General features: G+C 47.7%; 1 protein-coding gene across 1 annotated transcript; it reads left to right on the forward strand.

The window, feature by feature from the left end:
- Window positions 1-919: 919 nt before the first annotated feature.
- On the forward strand, window positions 920-11,535 carry LOC115642736 (olfactory receptor 1509-like; the record flags this gene model as incomplete). Its single annotated transcript, XM_030546453.1, is given in 4 exon segments — window positions 920-942; window positions 1,562-2,052; window positions 2,055-2,388; window positions 11,514-11,535. Coding segments are annotated over 4 exon segments (870 nt in total), but the record flags the coding sequence as incomplete, so codon positions are not given.
- Window positions 11,536-13,760: the final 2,225 nt, after the last annotated feature.

Genomic DNA, 13,760 nt, shown 5'->3' on the forward strand with positions numbered 1-13,760 from the left:
CACCACACGGATGTTGAATGCTATTGTGTTATAGTCACTATTTCCAAGTGGTCCTGTTATAGTTACCTCTTGGACCAGCTCCTGCGCTCCACTCAGGATTAGATCTAGAGTTGTCTCTCCCCTTGTGGGTTCCCATACCAGCTGCTCCATGAAGCAGTCATTTAAAGTATTGAGAAATTTTATTTCTGCATTTCATCCTGAAGTGAAATGTTCCCCGTCAATATGGGAATAATTGAAATTTCCCACTATTTTTGGGTTCTTAATTTTCATAGCCTCTCTAATTTCCCTTAGCATTTCATTGTCACTATTACTGTCCTGGTCAGGTCATCAATAATAGAACCCATATGTTACATTTTTATTAGAGCATGAAATTTCTATCCATAGTGATTCTATGGAACATGTGGATTCGCTTAAGATTTTTACTTCATTTGAATCTACATTTTCTTTCACATATATTGCCACTCCCCCTACTCCCGCGCATGACCTGTTTTGTCCTTCCTATATATTTTGTACCCTGGAATGATTGGGTCCCATTGATTGCTCTCAATCCACCAGGTTTCTGTGATTTTCTCCTTTATCACAAGGCATTCTAGTTCATCCATCTTATTATTTAGACCATAGCTTATGTTACTCCAATTGAAATCTTCAGTGATTTCACAGGGATTTTTTTTTGCTACACATCATTGATAGTTGTTCATTATTGATAGCTGCAATGATAGCATTAAGGAGCTGTTCATCTATCGATCGGTCAGTGTTGGTGGCTATTTGCTCTTCTGCAACTTCAGCGTTGACTAAGTCCTGGTATTAATTAATGTAGGATAGTAAATGCTTTAATTACTAAAGCATTCATACCCGAAAAGCAAAATCTTTATCTGTATTGCAGAGTTCTGCAGTGGAAAGAAATTGCCATCTCAGCACCATGGATTCAGCAAATTTCACTGTGTAAGATACCAAACTTAGCTGTGTGTGTGTATACATTTGTATTAAAAGGGTGAGGGTGAAGTTTAAATGCAGGAAGTAAGGAAAATAGTGTATGAATGACTGGTTGGTTGCAGATGGATGGATGGATAGATATATACGGATGAACGAATGAATATATGTAGATGGATGAACAGATAGATAACTGGGTAGATGTGGGTGGGTGGATGGAATGATGGAAGTATGCAGATGGATAGATGCATGAAGGATCTCTTTACCCATCAATCAATTCCTTTATCTATCCTCTATCTCTCTAAGCACCATCTCTCTGTCTAAGCTCTGACCTTCTGCCAGCGTCTAGTTCTCTTTGTCTCTAGGTTGTCACACTGTTGCATCCCTGAGGTGTCTGGGGCTCTTACCAAAGGCTGTCTAGTTGGTTCTCTAGCAAAGGCCGGGGGAGTTGTCTGTCCTGCCAGACCCTGTAGACCTCATGGCTGGGCCAACGGGGAAACAGGCCAACACCCAATAGCCACGGCATTTTGCTCTTTTCTCTGTGCAGATCCAATGACCCACTGAGACCTAGCAACACAGGTGCAGTGGGTGAGATGGTCTTGCTGGGCCTGTCATAGCCCTGGGTCCTTAGCCTGGCTTTGGCCAGCCTGCTCCTCCTCTTCTATGCAGCCATGCTTCTGGGGAACCTGTCCATCATTCTGACCATCCGCGCTGAGCCACGCCTGGCCGCTTCCCCCATGTACTCCCTCCTAGGCAACCTCTCCCTGGTGGACCTGTGCTACACTTCGGTCACCACTCCCCTGATGGCCTTGGGGCTGCTCTCTGGCTGTACCACCATCCCCTTGGGCCAGTGTCTGGGCCAACTCTTCTTCCTGCACTTTTTGGGATGCACCAAGATCTTCCTCCTCACCGCCACGGCTTACAACCTCTATGTGGCCTTCTGCCAGCCCCTGCACTACACGACCATCATGGGCTGCCGCACCTGTGCCAGGCTGGTGGCTGGCTCCTGGATGGGGGCCCTGGTCCACTCTTTGGTACAGACCCTACTGGCCACCATATTGCCCCACTGTGGCCCCAACCGCATCGACCACTATTTCTGTCATGTGGCCCCACTGCTACGCGTGGCTGCACTGACACGTCCCTGATGGAGATCCTGGTGGTGTCCAACACCGGGGCCATCTCCCTGGGCTGCTTCCTGGTGTTGCTGATCTCCTGCAAGGTCATCCTGGCCGCCCTGTGGCACCACTCTGCTAAGGGCCGGCGCAAGGCCCTGTCCACCTGCATGGACCATTTGATGGTGGTGGCCATCTTTTTTGGACCCTACATCTTCATCTACACTCGGCCCTTCTCCACCATCCCGGCTGACAAGATGGTGTCGCTGCTGGCCACTGTGGTGACACCCGCGCTCAACCCACTGATCTATACTCTGAGGAACACGGAGATAAAGGGAGCCATGAGGCGATTCTGGGCAGGCAGGTGAGAGCAGAGAAGTGACTTAACGGCCTCTGTGGGTGGTTTGCCACTTTGCTGTTGTTCTGCAGTTTAGTGCCATGGCCTTAAAGGTTCATGCACCTGCTGGGGTAAATCCAGCTCTGGGGTGGGGCAACTGGGTAAGAGCTGTGCAACAATGTTGCACGGGGTTGGCTCACTCAGTGCGAAGATGCAGACAGCTGTGGGGCTGGGAAGCAGGTTAACAGCTACACAGCAACACCACTTGGGGATGGCACACTGAAAGCTGAGATGCAGCTAACTCTGGGGTGGGGCAGCTGGATAACATCCACACAGCAACACCACATGGGGATGGCTCACCTGAAGCTGTAATGCAGCCAGCTCTGGGGTGGGGCAACTGGACAACAGTGACCATGTGAAAAGTGGCTATACAGCAATTTAAGATGGGAAATGCAGATAGACTTAGGCCCATCTCCTCAGAGGCATGGAGGTGCCTAATTCCCATTGGTTTCAGTTAGGCACTTAAGTACCTTTGAGGGTATGGCCTCAGTTACCAATTGGCACTCTGCGGAGCTTTGTGAATGAATAAATGATAACAAGAATTGTGTTTTCTGCATTTTCTCCTCCTGCTGCTAACCACAAAGAAAACAGACTTTATCAAAGACACTGGATCTAACTTAATGCCCCTCCAAAGCAAGCACCAGATGGTCTCTGATGACTCCAGCACAGCTCCCTTTAGCACCCCTAGGTGTCTGTGGAGTCAGTGCTCATTCTGAGGAGAGGTCTCCCCTACTGAGCCCTCTGCCCTGCTCCCTGCAGCACAGAACCCCTTAGATCCTGGCAGAGCAGAAATGCTCCATTACACTGCTAGGGGGCGCTCTGCTGCAGGAAGCAGGATGGGGGTCAGTAGGGGGCACTCTGCCCATGATGCCCCAATACCCCAGCATGGTGCTCGGGGTGGGGGGGGAAGGGGGCGCAGTGCTGCAGGGAGTGGGGTGGCAGGCTGGGATATAGAGCAATAACTGCCCAACCCAACAGAGACACCATTCTGGATTCCAGCACAGGGGCAGCTGGGACCCAGGTACTCTGTACATAATAAGGAGCAGCTGACCAACTGGCTAAACAGCCTGGAACTGGGACAAAACCTTGGTGATCCCAGGTGACCTCATTAAACAGGTGTTCCTGAGTTTAGGGCTGCTGGGTTCCGTCCCTAGCTCTGGGAGAGAAGTGCACCAGAGTGGGTTAGAGTGGCAACAGCCAGGAGTCAGGACTCCTGGGTTCTATCCCTGGCTCTGGAAAGGGAGTAGGAACTAGTGGTTACAGCAGGGGTGGGAGGAAGGGGAGCCAGGACTCCTGGGTTCTATCCCCAGGTCTGTGAGAGTAGTGGGGGCTGAGAGGTCAGTGTGGGCAGGGCTGGGAGTCAGAATTCCTCCAAAGTTCTATTCCTGGGTCTTCCCTTGACTCATTGAATGGCAATGCCATTTCCCTGCTTGTGCCTCAGTTTCCCCACCTTTAAAACAGCTTTGGAAATACCCATCTTGCCCTAGATAGAAGATGCGGTGTTGCTGTAGATTTTCAAAGCTTTGGATGCCCCTTCAAATTAATGGAAATTGGATGCTTATATATCTAAGTACCTTTGAAGATTTTAGCTATGAATGTAAAATCATAGCATTATACTGACTGCCAGCATATGCATCCATAACAGGGACATCATCTGAGCTTGAGCTTGGGCCTGCAGCACCTTTGCATGACCCACTCCCACTTCAGCTAAAGGAGCAATTCCCTCAGGAAATAGTAATCGTAGGCTTTTATCCTCCATGTGCACCAGCCATTGGAAAGGGACAAGCTACACAGCTGGCTAAGGAGATACACTTTCTGTAATCTGATTTGTAAGTGCAGATACTCTAGCCATGCTCAGTAATATGAGTGTGCAAATTTCCACACTCAGATGTGTGTGCGTGTGTGTGTGTATCCATTTATTAATCTTAAAAAGTATTGAAATAAACTATTTACAGTATGTCTTACTTTACACACTGGCATGTTTCAAATAAAGCCCTGCTAAAACCCACCCTCCAAAAGGCTGTACAGAGATAAACAAGATAGGGGATTGGGAGGTGGATGGAAGCAGGGATGGATATACATAAGTCATGAACATTTTTGCACCATTCCCATTAAATTGTTTTTAACTTGCCCCATCCTACCCAGCACCCTTGAACCAGCTCCCAACTCTTCCATCATGAAAAACCCAAAACACTGATGGGTCCTGAACAGAGCTGGGCAAAAGAATTTTGGCAACTGGTAAATTCACTGAAAAATGCACTTTTTTGGGCACCAAAACTATACAACCAGAGAAGGAGCCATCTCCTTTCTAAGTGGTAGGATACTCAGCTCCTTTTCTGGCTATTTTGTGAATGTTGTCTAAGTTCTGGAGGGTTGGTGGGGAGGGGCAGAAATTGTCCAAAACTATTCACCGATTTGTTTTAAATTCACATATCGTGCATTTTTCAGGAGGAGAAAGGATATGAAGATAGGGGAGGGTCCCAGAGCCCGAGTTAAAACATCAACACCAGGGGTGAGAAAACTTTTTGGGCCAAGCGCCACATCTGGGTGGGAAATTGTATGCAGGGCCAGGACAGGGAGTGTGGGCTGTGGGAGGGGTGTGGTGTGCAGGAAGGGGCTCAGGGCAAGGGATCTGGGCACAGGAGGGGTGTGAGGTATATGAGGGGGCTCAGGGAAGAGGGTTGATGTGTAGCAGAAGTGTGGAGTGCAGGAAGGGGATCAGGGCAGGGGTGTGGACTGTGGGAGGGGGCTCAGGGCAGGGGTTGGGGTGCACAGGGATGCAGGATGTATGAGGGGGCTCAGGGCAGGGGATTGGTGTGCAGGAGGGATGCAGGGTGTATGAGGAGGCTCAGGGAAGGGAGTTGGGGTGTAGGAGGGGTGTAAGATGCACGAGCGGTTCCGGCTCTGGCCCAGGACCATTTACCTAAGGTGGCTCCCGGGGGACAGCAGTGCGCCCCGGGGCCAGGGCAGGCTCCCTGCACGCCTGCCCTGTCCCCGGCCCCACACCATTCCAGGCCTATGGAAACTGCGGGGGGCAGTGCCTGGAGGCAAAGGCGACGCACGGGGAGCCCTCTGCCCCTGCTCGGGGGCCACTTCTGAGAGCGGCGCCAGGCCACTGGCACCACGGGGGGCAATCCCACCAGCTGGATCCAAAGCCCTGAGGGGCTGGATCCAGCCCGCAGGCCACAGTTTGCCCACCCTTGCTACATAGCAATTTTATAGCCTTGCCCAAGTCAGCTCACATGGGCCAGCTATGGTGTTTTATTGCAGTGTACGTAAAATCATAGAAGATTAGGGTTGGAAGAGACCTCAGGAGGTTATCTAGTCCAACGCTCTGCTCAAAGCAGGACCAACAACAACTACATCATCCCAGCCAGGGCTTTGTCAAGCCTGACCTTAAAAACCTCTAAGGATGGAGATTCCACCACCTCCCTAAGAAACCCATTCCAGTGTTTCACCACCTTTCTAGTGAAATAGTGTTTCCTAATATCCAATCTAGAACTCCCCCACCACAACTTGAGATCATTACTTCTTGTTTTGTCATCTGCCACCACTGAGAACAGCCGAGCTATATCCTCTTTGGACTCCCCCTTCAGGTAGTTGAAGGCTGCTATCAAATCACATACCTAGAGAAAGCACCACTTCCAAAAATCCCATAGACTAGGGTATGATGGGAAACCCACATTTAAATCCTTTCTCCCCATCAGGCAGAGAGAGAAATTGAACTCAGGTCTCCCACATCAGTGGCCTAACCACCCCTCTAACCCATATAAAGGCAGTAACCGCTGTCCCCAACAGCTACTTTACATATCAGGCCCTTTAGAAACACCTTGAGACAACATGTTTCAGATTGAATTAAACATTTCGTACAACCCATACTAAAAAATTTTCAGTTTGAAAATTCAAAAACAAATTTTGGCAAATCTGGTTCTATTTAAACTAAGCTTTGTTTGGTTTAAAAAAATGTCCTGGCTCTCATATTTGGAACTGCCATTATTCACCCAGCTCATGTAAAACATTTGCATGGATACTTGTGGGGAAAAAAATCATCTTTTCCCCTAACACCCTGTCAAGGTTTCTTCCCCACTCTGAACTTTAGGGTACAAATGTGGGAACCTGCATGGACACTTTTAAGCTTAATTACTAGCTTAGATCTGGTACACTGCCACTATCCAGAAGTCAGTGTCTGGAGCACTTCCTGTCCCCCCCAAAACTCTCCCCTCCCTGGGTGGCCTTGACAGACTTCACCAATTCCCTGGTGAACACAGATCCAAACCCCTTGGATCTAAAAACCAGGAGAAATTAATCATCCCTCCTCCTTTCCCCCCACCAGTCCCTGGTGAGTCCAGATCCAATCCCCTTGGATCTTAAAACAAGGAAAAATCAATCAGGTTCTTAAAAGAAAGCTTTTAATTAAAGAAAGGAAAGATAAAAAAATCTCTGTAAAATCAGGATGGAAAATGCTTTACATGGTAATCAGTTCATATAGACCAGAGGGACCCCCCCCTAACCTTAGGTTCAAAGTTACAGCAAACAGAGGTAAAATCCTTCCAGCAAAAGGAAATATTTACAGGTTGAGGAAACAAAAATAAGACTAACACACCTTGCCTGGCTAGTTACTTACGAGTTTGAAAAAGGAAAGACTGATTCAGAAAGATTTGGAGAGCCTGGATTGATGTCCCGTCCCTCTCAGTCCCGAGAGCGAACAACAACAACAACAAAGAGCACAAACAAAAGACTTCCCTCCACCAAGATTTGAAAGTATCTTGTCCCCTGATTGGTCCTCTTGTCAGGTGTCAGCCAGGTTTACTGAGCTTCTTAACCCTTTACAGGTAAAAGAGACATTAATCCTTAACTATCTGTTTATGACACCCCCCCTAAATCTCAGACAGTGTGGACCCACACTGGCGGTGATTTCTTCCTAGAACTTTAGAATAAATAGATTAATAAAACACATGCACCTTTACATATACTACTAATTATGTAAAACTATAAGATTTTCCACATTTTAAGGACAATTTTTAACCAGTTGATTCTGGGAAACTTTCACGGGAGAGTGCATCAGCTACTTTGTTAGAAGCCCCTGAAATGTGTTGAATTCAAAATCAAAATCATGGAGAGTTAAACTCCATCAAAGCAGTTTTTTCTTGTTTCCCTAGGTAGTATGAAGCCACTTTAGCGCAGCATGGTCGGTTTGTAGCTGGAAAAGCCGTCCCCAAACGTATGGGCGTACCTTTTCCAGGGCATACACAATGGCTTAGCATTCCTTTTCACTGACTGACCAGTGGCTTTCCCTCTGAGACAGTTTCTTGCTGAGAAACACAACAGGATGAAATTCTTGATTCGGTCCTTCTTGCATTAAAACTGCTCCTACACCATGCTCAGACACATCTGTGGTTACAAGGAATGGCTTGTTAAAGTCTGGGGTCCTTAGCACAGGGTCAGAAATTAGTGTTGCCTTAAGCTGAGTAAAGACCTTATGACACTCATCAGTCCACTTAATTGCATTTGGCTGTGTTTTTCTGGTCAGGTCTGTTAGTGGGGCAGCGATTTGGCTGTACTGTGGTACAAATCGCTTATAATATCCAGCCAAGCCTAAGAAGGATTGGAACTGTTTCTTTGACTTTGGGACAGGCCACTTTTGGATAGCATCCACTTTGGCCTGTAGGGGATTTATTGTTCCTTGCCCACCTGGTGTCCAAGGTAAGTCACTCTGTTTTGGCCTATTTGACAAGTTTTAGCCTTAACAATTAGGCCTGCCTGCCTGATGCGCTCAAAGACTTTTTCCAGGTGTTCCAGGTGTTCTGCCCATGAATCAGAAAAAATGGCCACATCATCGAGGCAGGTAACTGCAGATTCTCCCAATCCTGCTAGGAGACCATCTACAAGTCTTTGGAAGGTGGCGGGTTCATTTCGCAGCCTGAAAGGAAGCACATTAAATTCATACAACCCTGCATGGGTGATGAAGGCTGACTTTTCTTTGGCGGGTTCATCTAGCGGTACTTGCCAGTACCTCTTGGTTAAGTCTATTGTAGAGATGAACTAGGCACGTGCCAATTTCTCCAATAGCTCATCGGTGCGTGGCATTGAATAGTTGTCTGGACAAGTTACAGCATCTAGCTTATGGTAGTCCATGCAAAAGCGTATTTCCCCATTGGGTTTGGGAACTAGAACCACGAGAGATGCCCATGCACTGTTAGAGGGGCGGATTATACCCATCTGTAGCATGTTTTGGATTTCCCATTCTATAGCAGCTTGGGCATGAGGAGATACCCGGTAGGGTGGGGTTCTAAGTGGGTGAGCATTACCTGTGTCAATGGAGTGGTATGCCTGTTCAGTCCATCCTGGGGTGGCTGAGAACATTGGGGCTAAGCTAGTGCACAGCTCCTTGATCTGTTGCTGCTGCAGACATTCCAGGGTTGTGGAGAGGTTCACCTCCTCCACGCCACCATCACTTTTTCCTTCATAGTAGACACCTTCAGGCCACTCAGCGTCCTCCCCTTCCTGGGTGGTAAACTGGCAAACCTTTAAGTCTCTGGAATAAAAGAGCTTGAGAGAATTAACATGGTACACTTTAGGCTTTAGGGTTGAGGTGGGGAGTGCTATGAGATAGTTAACAGCTCCTAGGCACTCTTGGACCGTGAATGGCCCTTCCCATGATGCTTCCATCTTATGGGCCTGTAGCGCCTTTAAGACCATAACCTGGTTCCCTACTTTGAAGGAACACTCTCTGGTATGTTTATCATACCAGGCCTTTTGCTCTTCCTGAGCATCCTTTAGGTTTTCTTTAGCAAGGGCTAAAGAGTGTCGGAGGGTGCTTTGTAGGTTACTTACAAAGCCTAGAATGTTAGTCCTTGGAGAAGGTGTAAACCCCTCCCATTGCTGCTTCACCAACTGTAACGGCCCCTTAACCTCGTGGCCATACACAAGTTTGAATGGTGAAAACCCTAAACTGGGATGTGGTACAGCCCTGTAGGCAAAAAGCAACTGTTGCAACACTAGGTCCCAGTCATTGGAGTGTTCATTTACGAATTTACGTATCATGGCCCCCAAAGTTCCATTAAACCTCTCCACCAGGCCATTGGTTTGATGGTGGTAAGGGGTGGCAACCAAGTGATTCACCCCATGAGCTTCCCACAGATTTTTCATGGTCCCTGCCAGGAAATTAGTTCCTGAATCTGTAAGGATGTTGGAGGGCCAACCTACCCTGGCAAAAATGTCTGTTAGGGCCTGGCACACACTTTTAGCCCTGGTGTTGCTTAGAGCTACTGCTTCCGGCCATCGGGTAGCAAAATCCATGAAAGTCAGTATGTACTGCTTTCCTCTGGGTGTCTTTTTTGGGAAAGGACCCAGAATATCCACAGCTACTCGCTGAAATGGGACCTCAATTATGGGTAGTGGCTGGAGAGAGGCCTTGACCTGGTCTTGGGACTTCCCCACCACTTGGCACACCTCACAAGACCGGACATAATTAGCAACGTCCTTGCCCATTCCCTCCCAGTGGAAAGACTTCTCCAAATGGTCTTTGCTTCTATTCACCCCAGAATGGTCACTTCGATGATCATGAGCTAAGTTCAAGAGTTTTACCCAGTACTTAGTTGGAACTGCCAACTGTCTTTGAGGACGCCAGTCTTCCTGGTGTCCACCAGAAAGAGTCTTCTTGCATAAAAGTCCTTGTTCTACAACAAACTGGGATTGGTTAGAAGAGCTGAGAGGTGGTTGGGTGCTCCGTGCTGCTTCCCAAGCTTTCTGAAGGCTTTCATCTGCTCCCTGCTCAGCCTGGAACTGTTCCCTTGAGGCCGGAGACATCAGTTCCTCCTTAGACTGTGGACTTGGACTTGGTCCCTGTGGAAGCGATGTAGGTGATGGGGTGGTTTTCATTGATTATGAACTGCTTACCGCTGGTGCACTATGTGATATTTCAGGCTCTGGCTGAGCCTCTTGGGTAGGGATGTCTGCTGCTTCTGCCAGTTCAGGCCTGCTGGCGCCCTCTGGCATTGGAGTTGTAGATGGGTTTGCAAGCGCTGGCGTCAGTGCTGGCAACGGTTCTGGTGCTGGTTGTTTTTCCAGTTCCGGTTCTGGGACTGGATGCACTATGGCTGTTGCAGTCGTTGACAGGGATCCGGTTACACCACCTCTGTCTGGGTCTCTGGTAACACAGATGGGGACCTTGTGGACGGCTCAGGAACAGTGATGGATCTGGAAGCTTGCCTGGCGTGGCTGTGTGTAACCATCCCACCCTCTTGACCAGATTCACCTGGTTGGTCATGTCTTCCCCCAGTAGCATGGGGATGGGCTAATTGTCACAGATTGCAAAAGTCCACATTCCTGACCAGCCCTTGCACTGGACAGGCAATTCAGCTGTAGGCAAGTTTAAAGATTTTGACATGAATGAGTGAATTGTCACTTGGGCCTCTGGGTTGATGAATTTGGGGTCCACTAAGGATTGGTGGATAGCTGACACTTGTGCCCCCATGTCTCTCCACGTGATAACCTTCTTTCCGCTCACTCTCAAGATTTCCTTTCACTCCGAGGGTATTTGAGAGGCATCTGGGCCTGGGGATCTTTGATGTGATGATGGTGTAATGAACTGTACTCAGTTGGGGTTCTTGGGGCAGTTGGCCTTTATATGTCCCAGTTCATTACATTTAAAACATTGCCCAGCTGACTGGTCACTGGGCCAAGGTGGGTTGCTGGAGACTGGTGAGGTGGGACAATAGGGTGTCTGGGGCTTTCCTTGGGTTGTAGGTGGGGTCATGGGTCATCCCCGGTGGTAGGGTTTATTTTCTATTCGCCCCCTCTGATATTCACTCCCCTTGCTAGTAGTTTTTTTTCTTTTCTGCCACTTCCACCCATCTGGCTCCAATATCCCCCTCCTTGGTTACAGTTTTGGGCTTCCCATTTAGGATGTATCTTTTCATTTCCTCAGGAACACCCTCTAAGAACGGCCCCATTTGCATTAGGAAGGCCAGCTCTTCCAGAGAGTTAGCATTTGCTCCTGATATCCAGGCATCCCAATTGTTTCCAATGTGGTAGGTGTGTCGGGTAAATGACACACCTGGTTTCCACCTTAGGGCTCTGAACCGCCGGCGGGTATGCTCAGGTGTTAGCCCCATTCTGATCCTGGCCTTGGTTTGAAAAAGATCATAATTGTTCATGTGTTCCTTAGGCATTTCAGCTGCCACCTCTGCTAAGGGTCCACTGAGCTGTGGCCTCGCTCTATAGCCTGTCTGTAAGGATGCTGTACACAAGGCAGGCCCTTTCAAAATTTTCTAAGAAAGCCTCAGTATCACCACCTGCCTTGTAGGTGCGAAATTTTCTGGGATGGGAAACAGTACCTGGAGAAGGGTTGTTAGGGTTGGCTGGTCCATCCTGCTTAGCCTTGGCTAATTCCAGGACTTGCTGGTGGGCCTCCCTCTGCATCTCTATCTCTTTTTGTTTCATCTCCATAGCTCTCCTGTGGTCAGCCTCTTTGGCTTTCTCTTCTGCGTCCAGCCTAGCCAGTTCCTGTTTAACTGCTTCCTTGGTACTCATTTTCCTGCTTTCTTGTGCTGGCCACACCCCCTTGCAGCTCACTGAAACTGGGATGCACTCAGCTCAGGGCTGCTTTGTTAACAGAGACTGTCTAACTAGCTATACCCGAGAGGTAGAAAGAAATAAAACAATTCAGCTTGTAAATTTCTTTTGCTGGCTGCTTGCTCACAATTCGAATCCTCCTCTTAACAAACACTCTTGTTGAAAAAAACTTAACAACCTGCCCTCAGGCTGCTTTCCAAGCAGCTAAAAAGGAGGGAGAAAAAATTCCTACTGGCATTTGGTTCCTAAAAATCCCCAAACCGCTGCTCACCATGTCAAGGTTCTTTCCCCACTCTGAACTTTAGGGTACAGATGTGGGGACCTGCATGGACACTTCTAAGCTTAATTTCTAGCTTAGATCTGGTACACTGCCACCATCCAGAAGTCAGTGTCTGGAGCACTTCCTGTCCCCCCCAAAACTCTCCCCTCCCTGGGTGGCCTTGACGGACTTCACCAATTCCCTGGTGAACACAGATCCAAACCCCTTAGATCTAAAAACAAGGAGAAATTAATCATCCCCCCTCCTTTCCCCCCACCAGTCCCTGGTGAGTCCAGATCCAATCCCCTTGGATCTTAAAACAAGGAAAAATCAATCAGGTTCTTAAAAGAAAGCTTTTAATTAAAGAAAGGAAAGGTAAAAACTATCTCTGTAAAACCAGGATGGAAAATGTTTTACATGGTAATCAGTTCATATAGACCAGAGGGACCCCCCCTAACCTTAGGTTCAAAGTACAGCAAACAGAGATAAAGTCCTTCCAGCAAAAGGAAACATTTACAAGTTGAGGAAACAAAAATAAGACTAACACGACTTGCCTGGCTAGTTACTTACAAGTTTGGAAAAGGAAAGACTGATTCAGAAAGGTTTGGAGAGCCTGGATTGATGTCCCATCCCTCTCAGTCCCGAGAGTGAACAACAACAACAACAACAAAGAGCATAAACAAAAGACTTCCCTCCACCAAGATTTAAAAGTATCTTGTCCCCCGATTGGTCCTCTTGTCAGGTGTCAGCCTGGTTTACTGAGCTTCTTAACCCTTTACAGGTAAAAGAGACATTAATCCTTAACTATCTGTTTATGACACACCCACATCCTTTATAAGGAGAAACCAAAATAGTAACTTCTGAAGCCATATGAAAAATGTTGTATTTATCTTCCTGAAGAATATGTTCCCCAGTTCTTCCCAAAAGCTTTCTTTTCCTTTGAGAGTTCTGGAATCTTGAATCCATGTGAGAAATTTCACACACAACTGCAGGGAAATCTTTCCCACCATTTTCCAACAATGCACTGCAACTGGGTCCCAGCTGAAGGGAACCTGCAGAGTTGTGGAAACTGGCACACAGAGCTGAATGCTGCATGAAAGGATGTGCATGGATCATCGTGAAAATCTTTTTCACTAATTCCCCTGTCCACAGCCAACAGCTTAAACGCAACTGCCCAAACCTACTTTATGAAATAAACTCGAAGCATTAAAAGATCATGTATGACTCCATGATTCTAACCTTGTGCAAATCTTTCTCACCATTACTCCGTGACCCTCCATCTCCTTCCTAACAACAAACTGAAACCAATTACGGCACTGAGCCCACATGAAAAATTCCTCACTGATCCCATTATTACCATGTGACATTTGGCACCAGTCCTCGTGAAAATCATTCCCACCATTTCATTCTGCCACCAACCTTAGCATGACACCAAAAACACAGAGTCCAAAAGCCACATATATTTTTTTCATTGCTCCAGATGTCA

This window comes from Gopherus evgoodei, unplaced genomic scaffold, assembly GCF_007399415.2.
Source record: "Gopherus evgoodei ecotype Sinaloan lineage unplaced genomic scaffold, rGopEvg1_v1.p scaffold_45_arrow_ctg1, whole genome shotgun sequence".
In the NCBI taxonomy this organism is placed as follows: domain Eukaryota; kingdom Metazoa; phylum Chordata; order Testudines; family Testudinidae; genus Gopherus; species Gopherus evgoodei.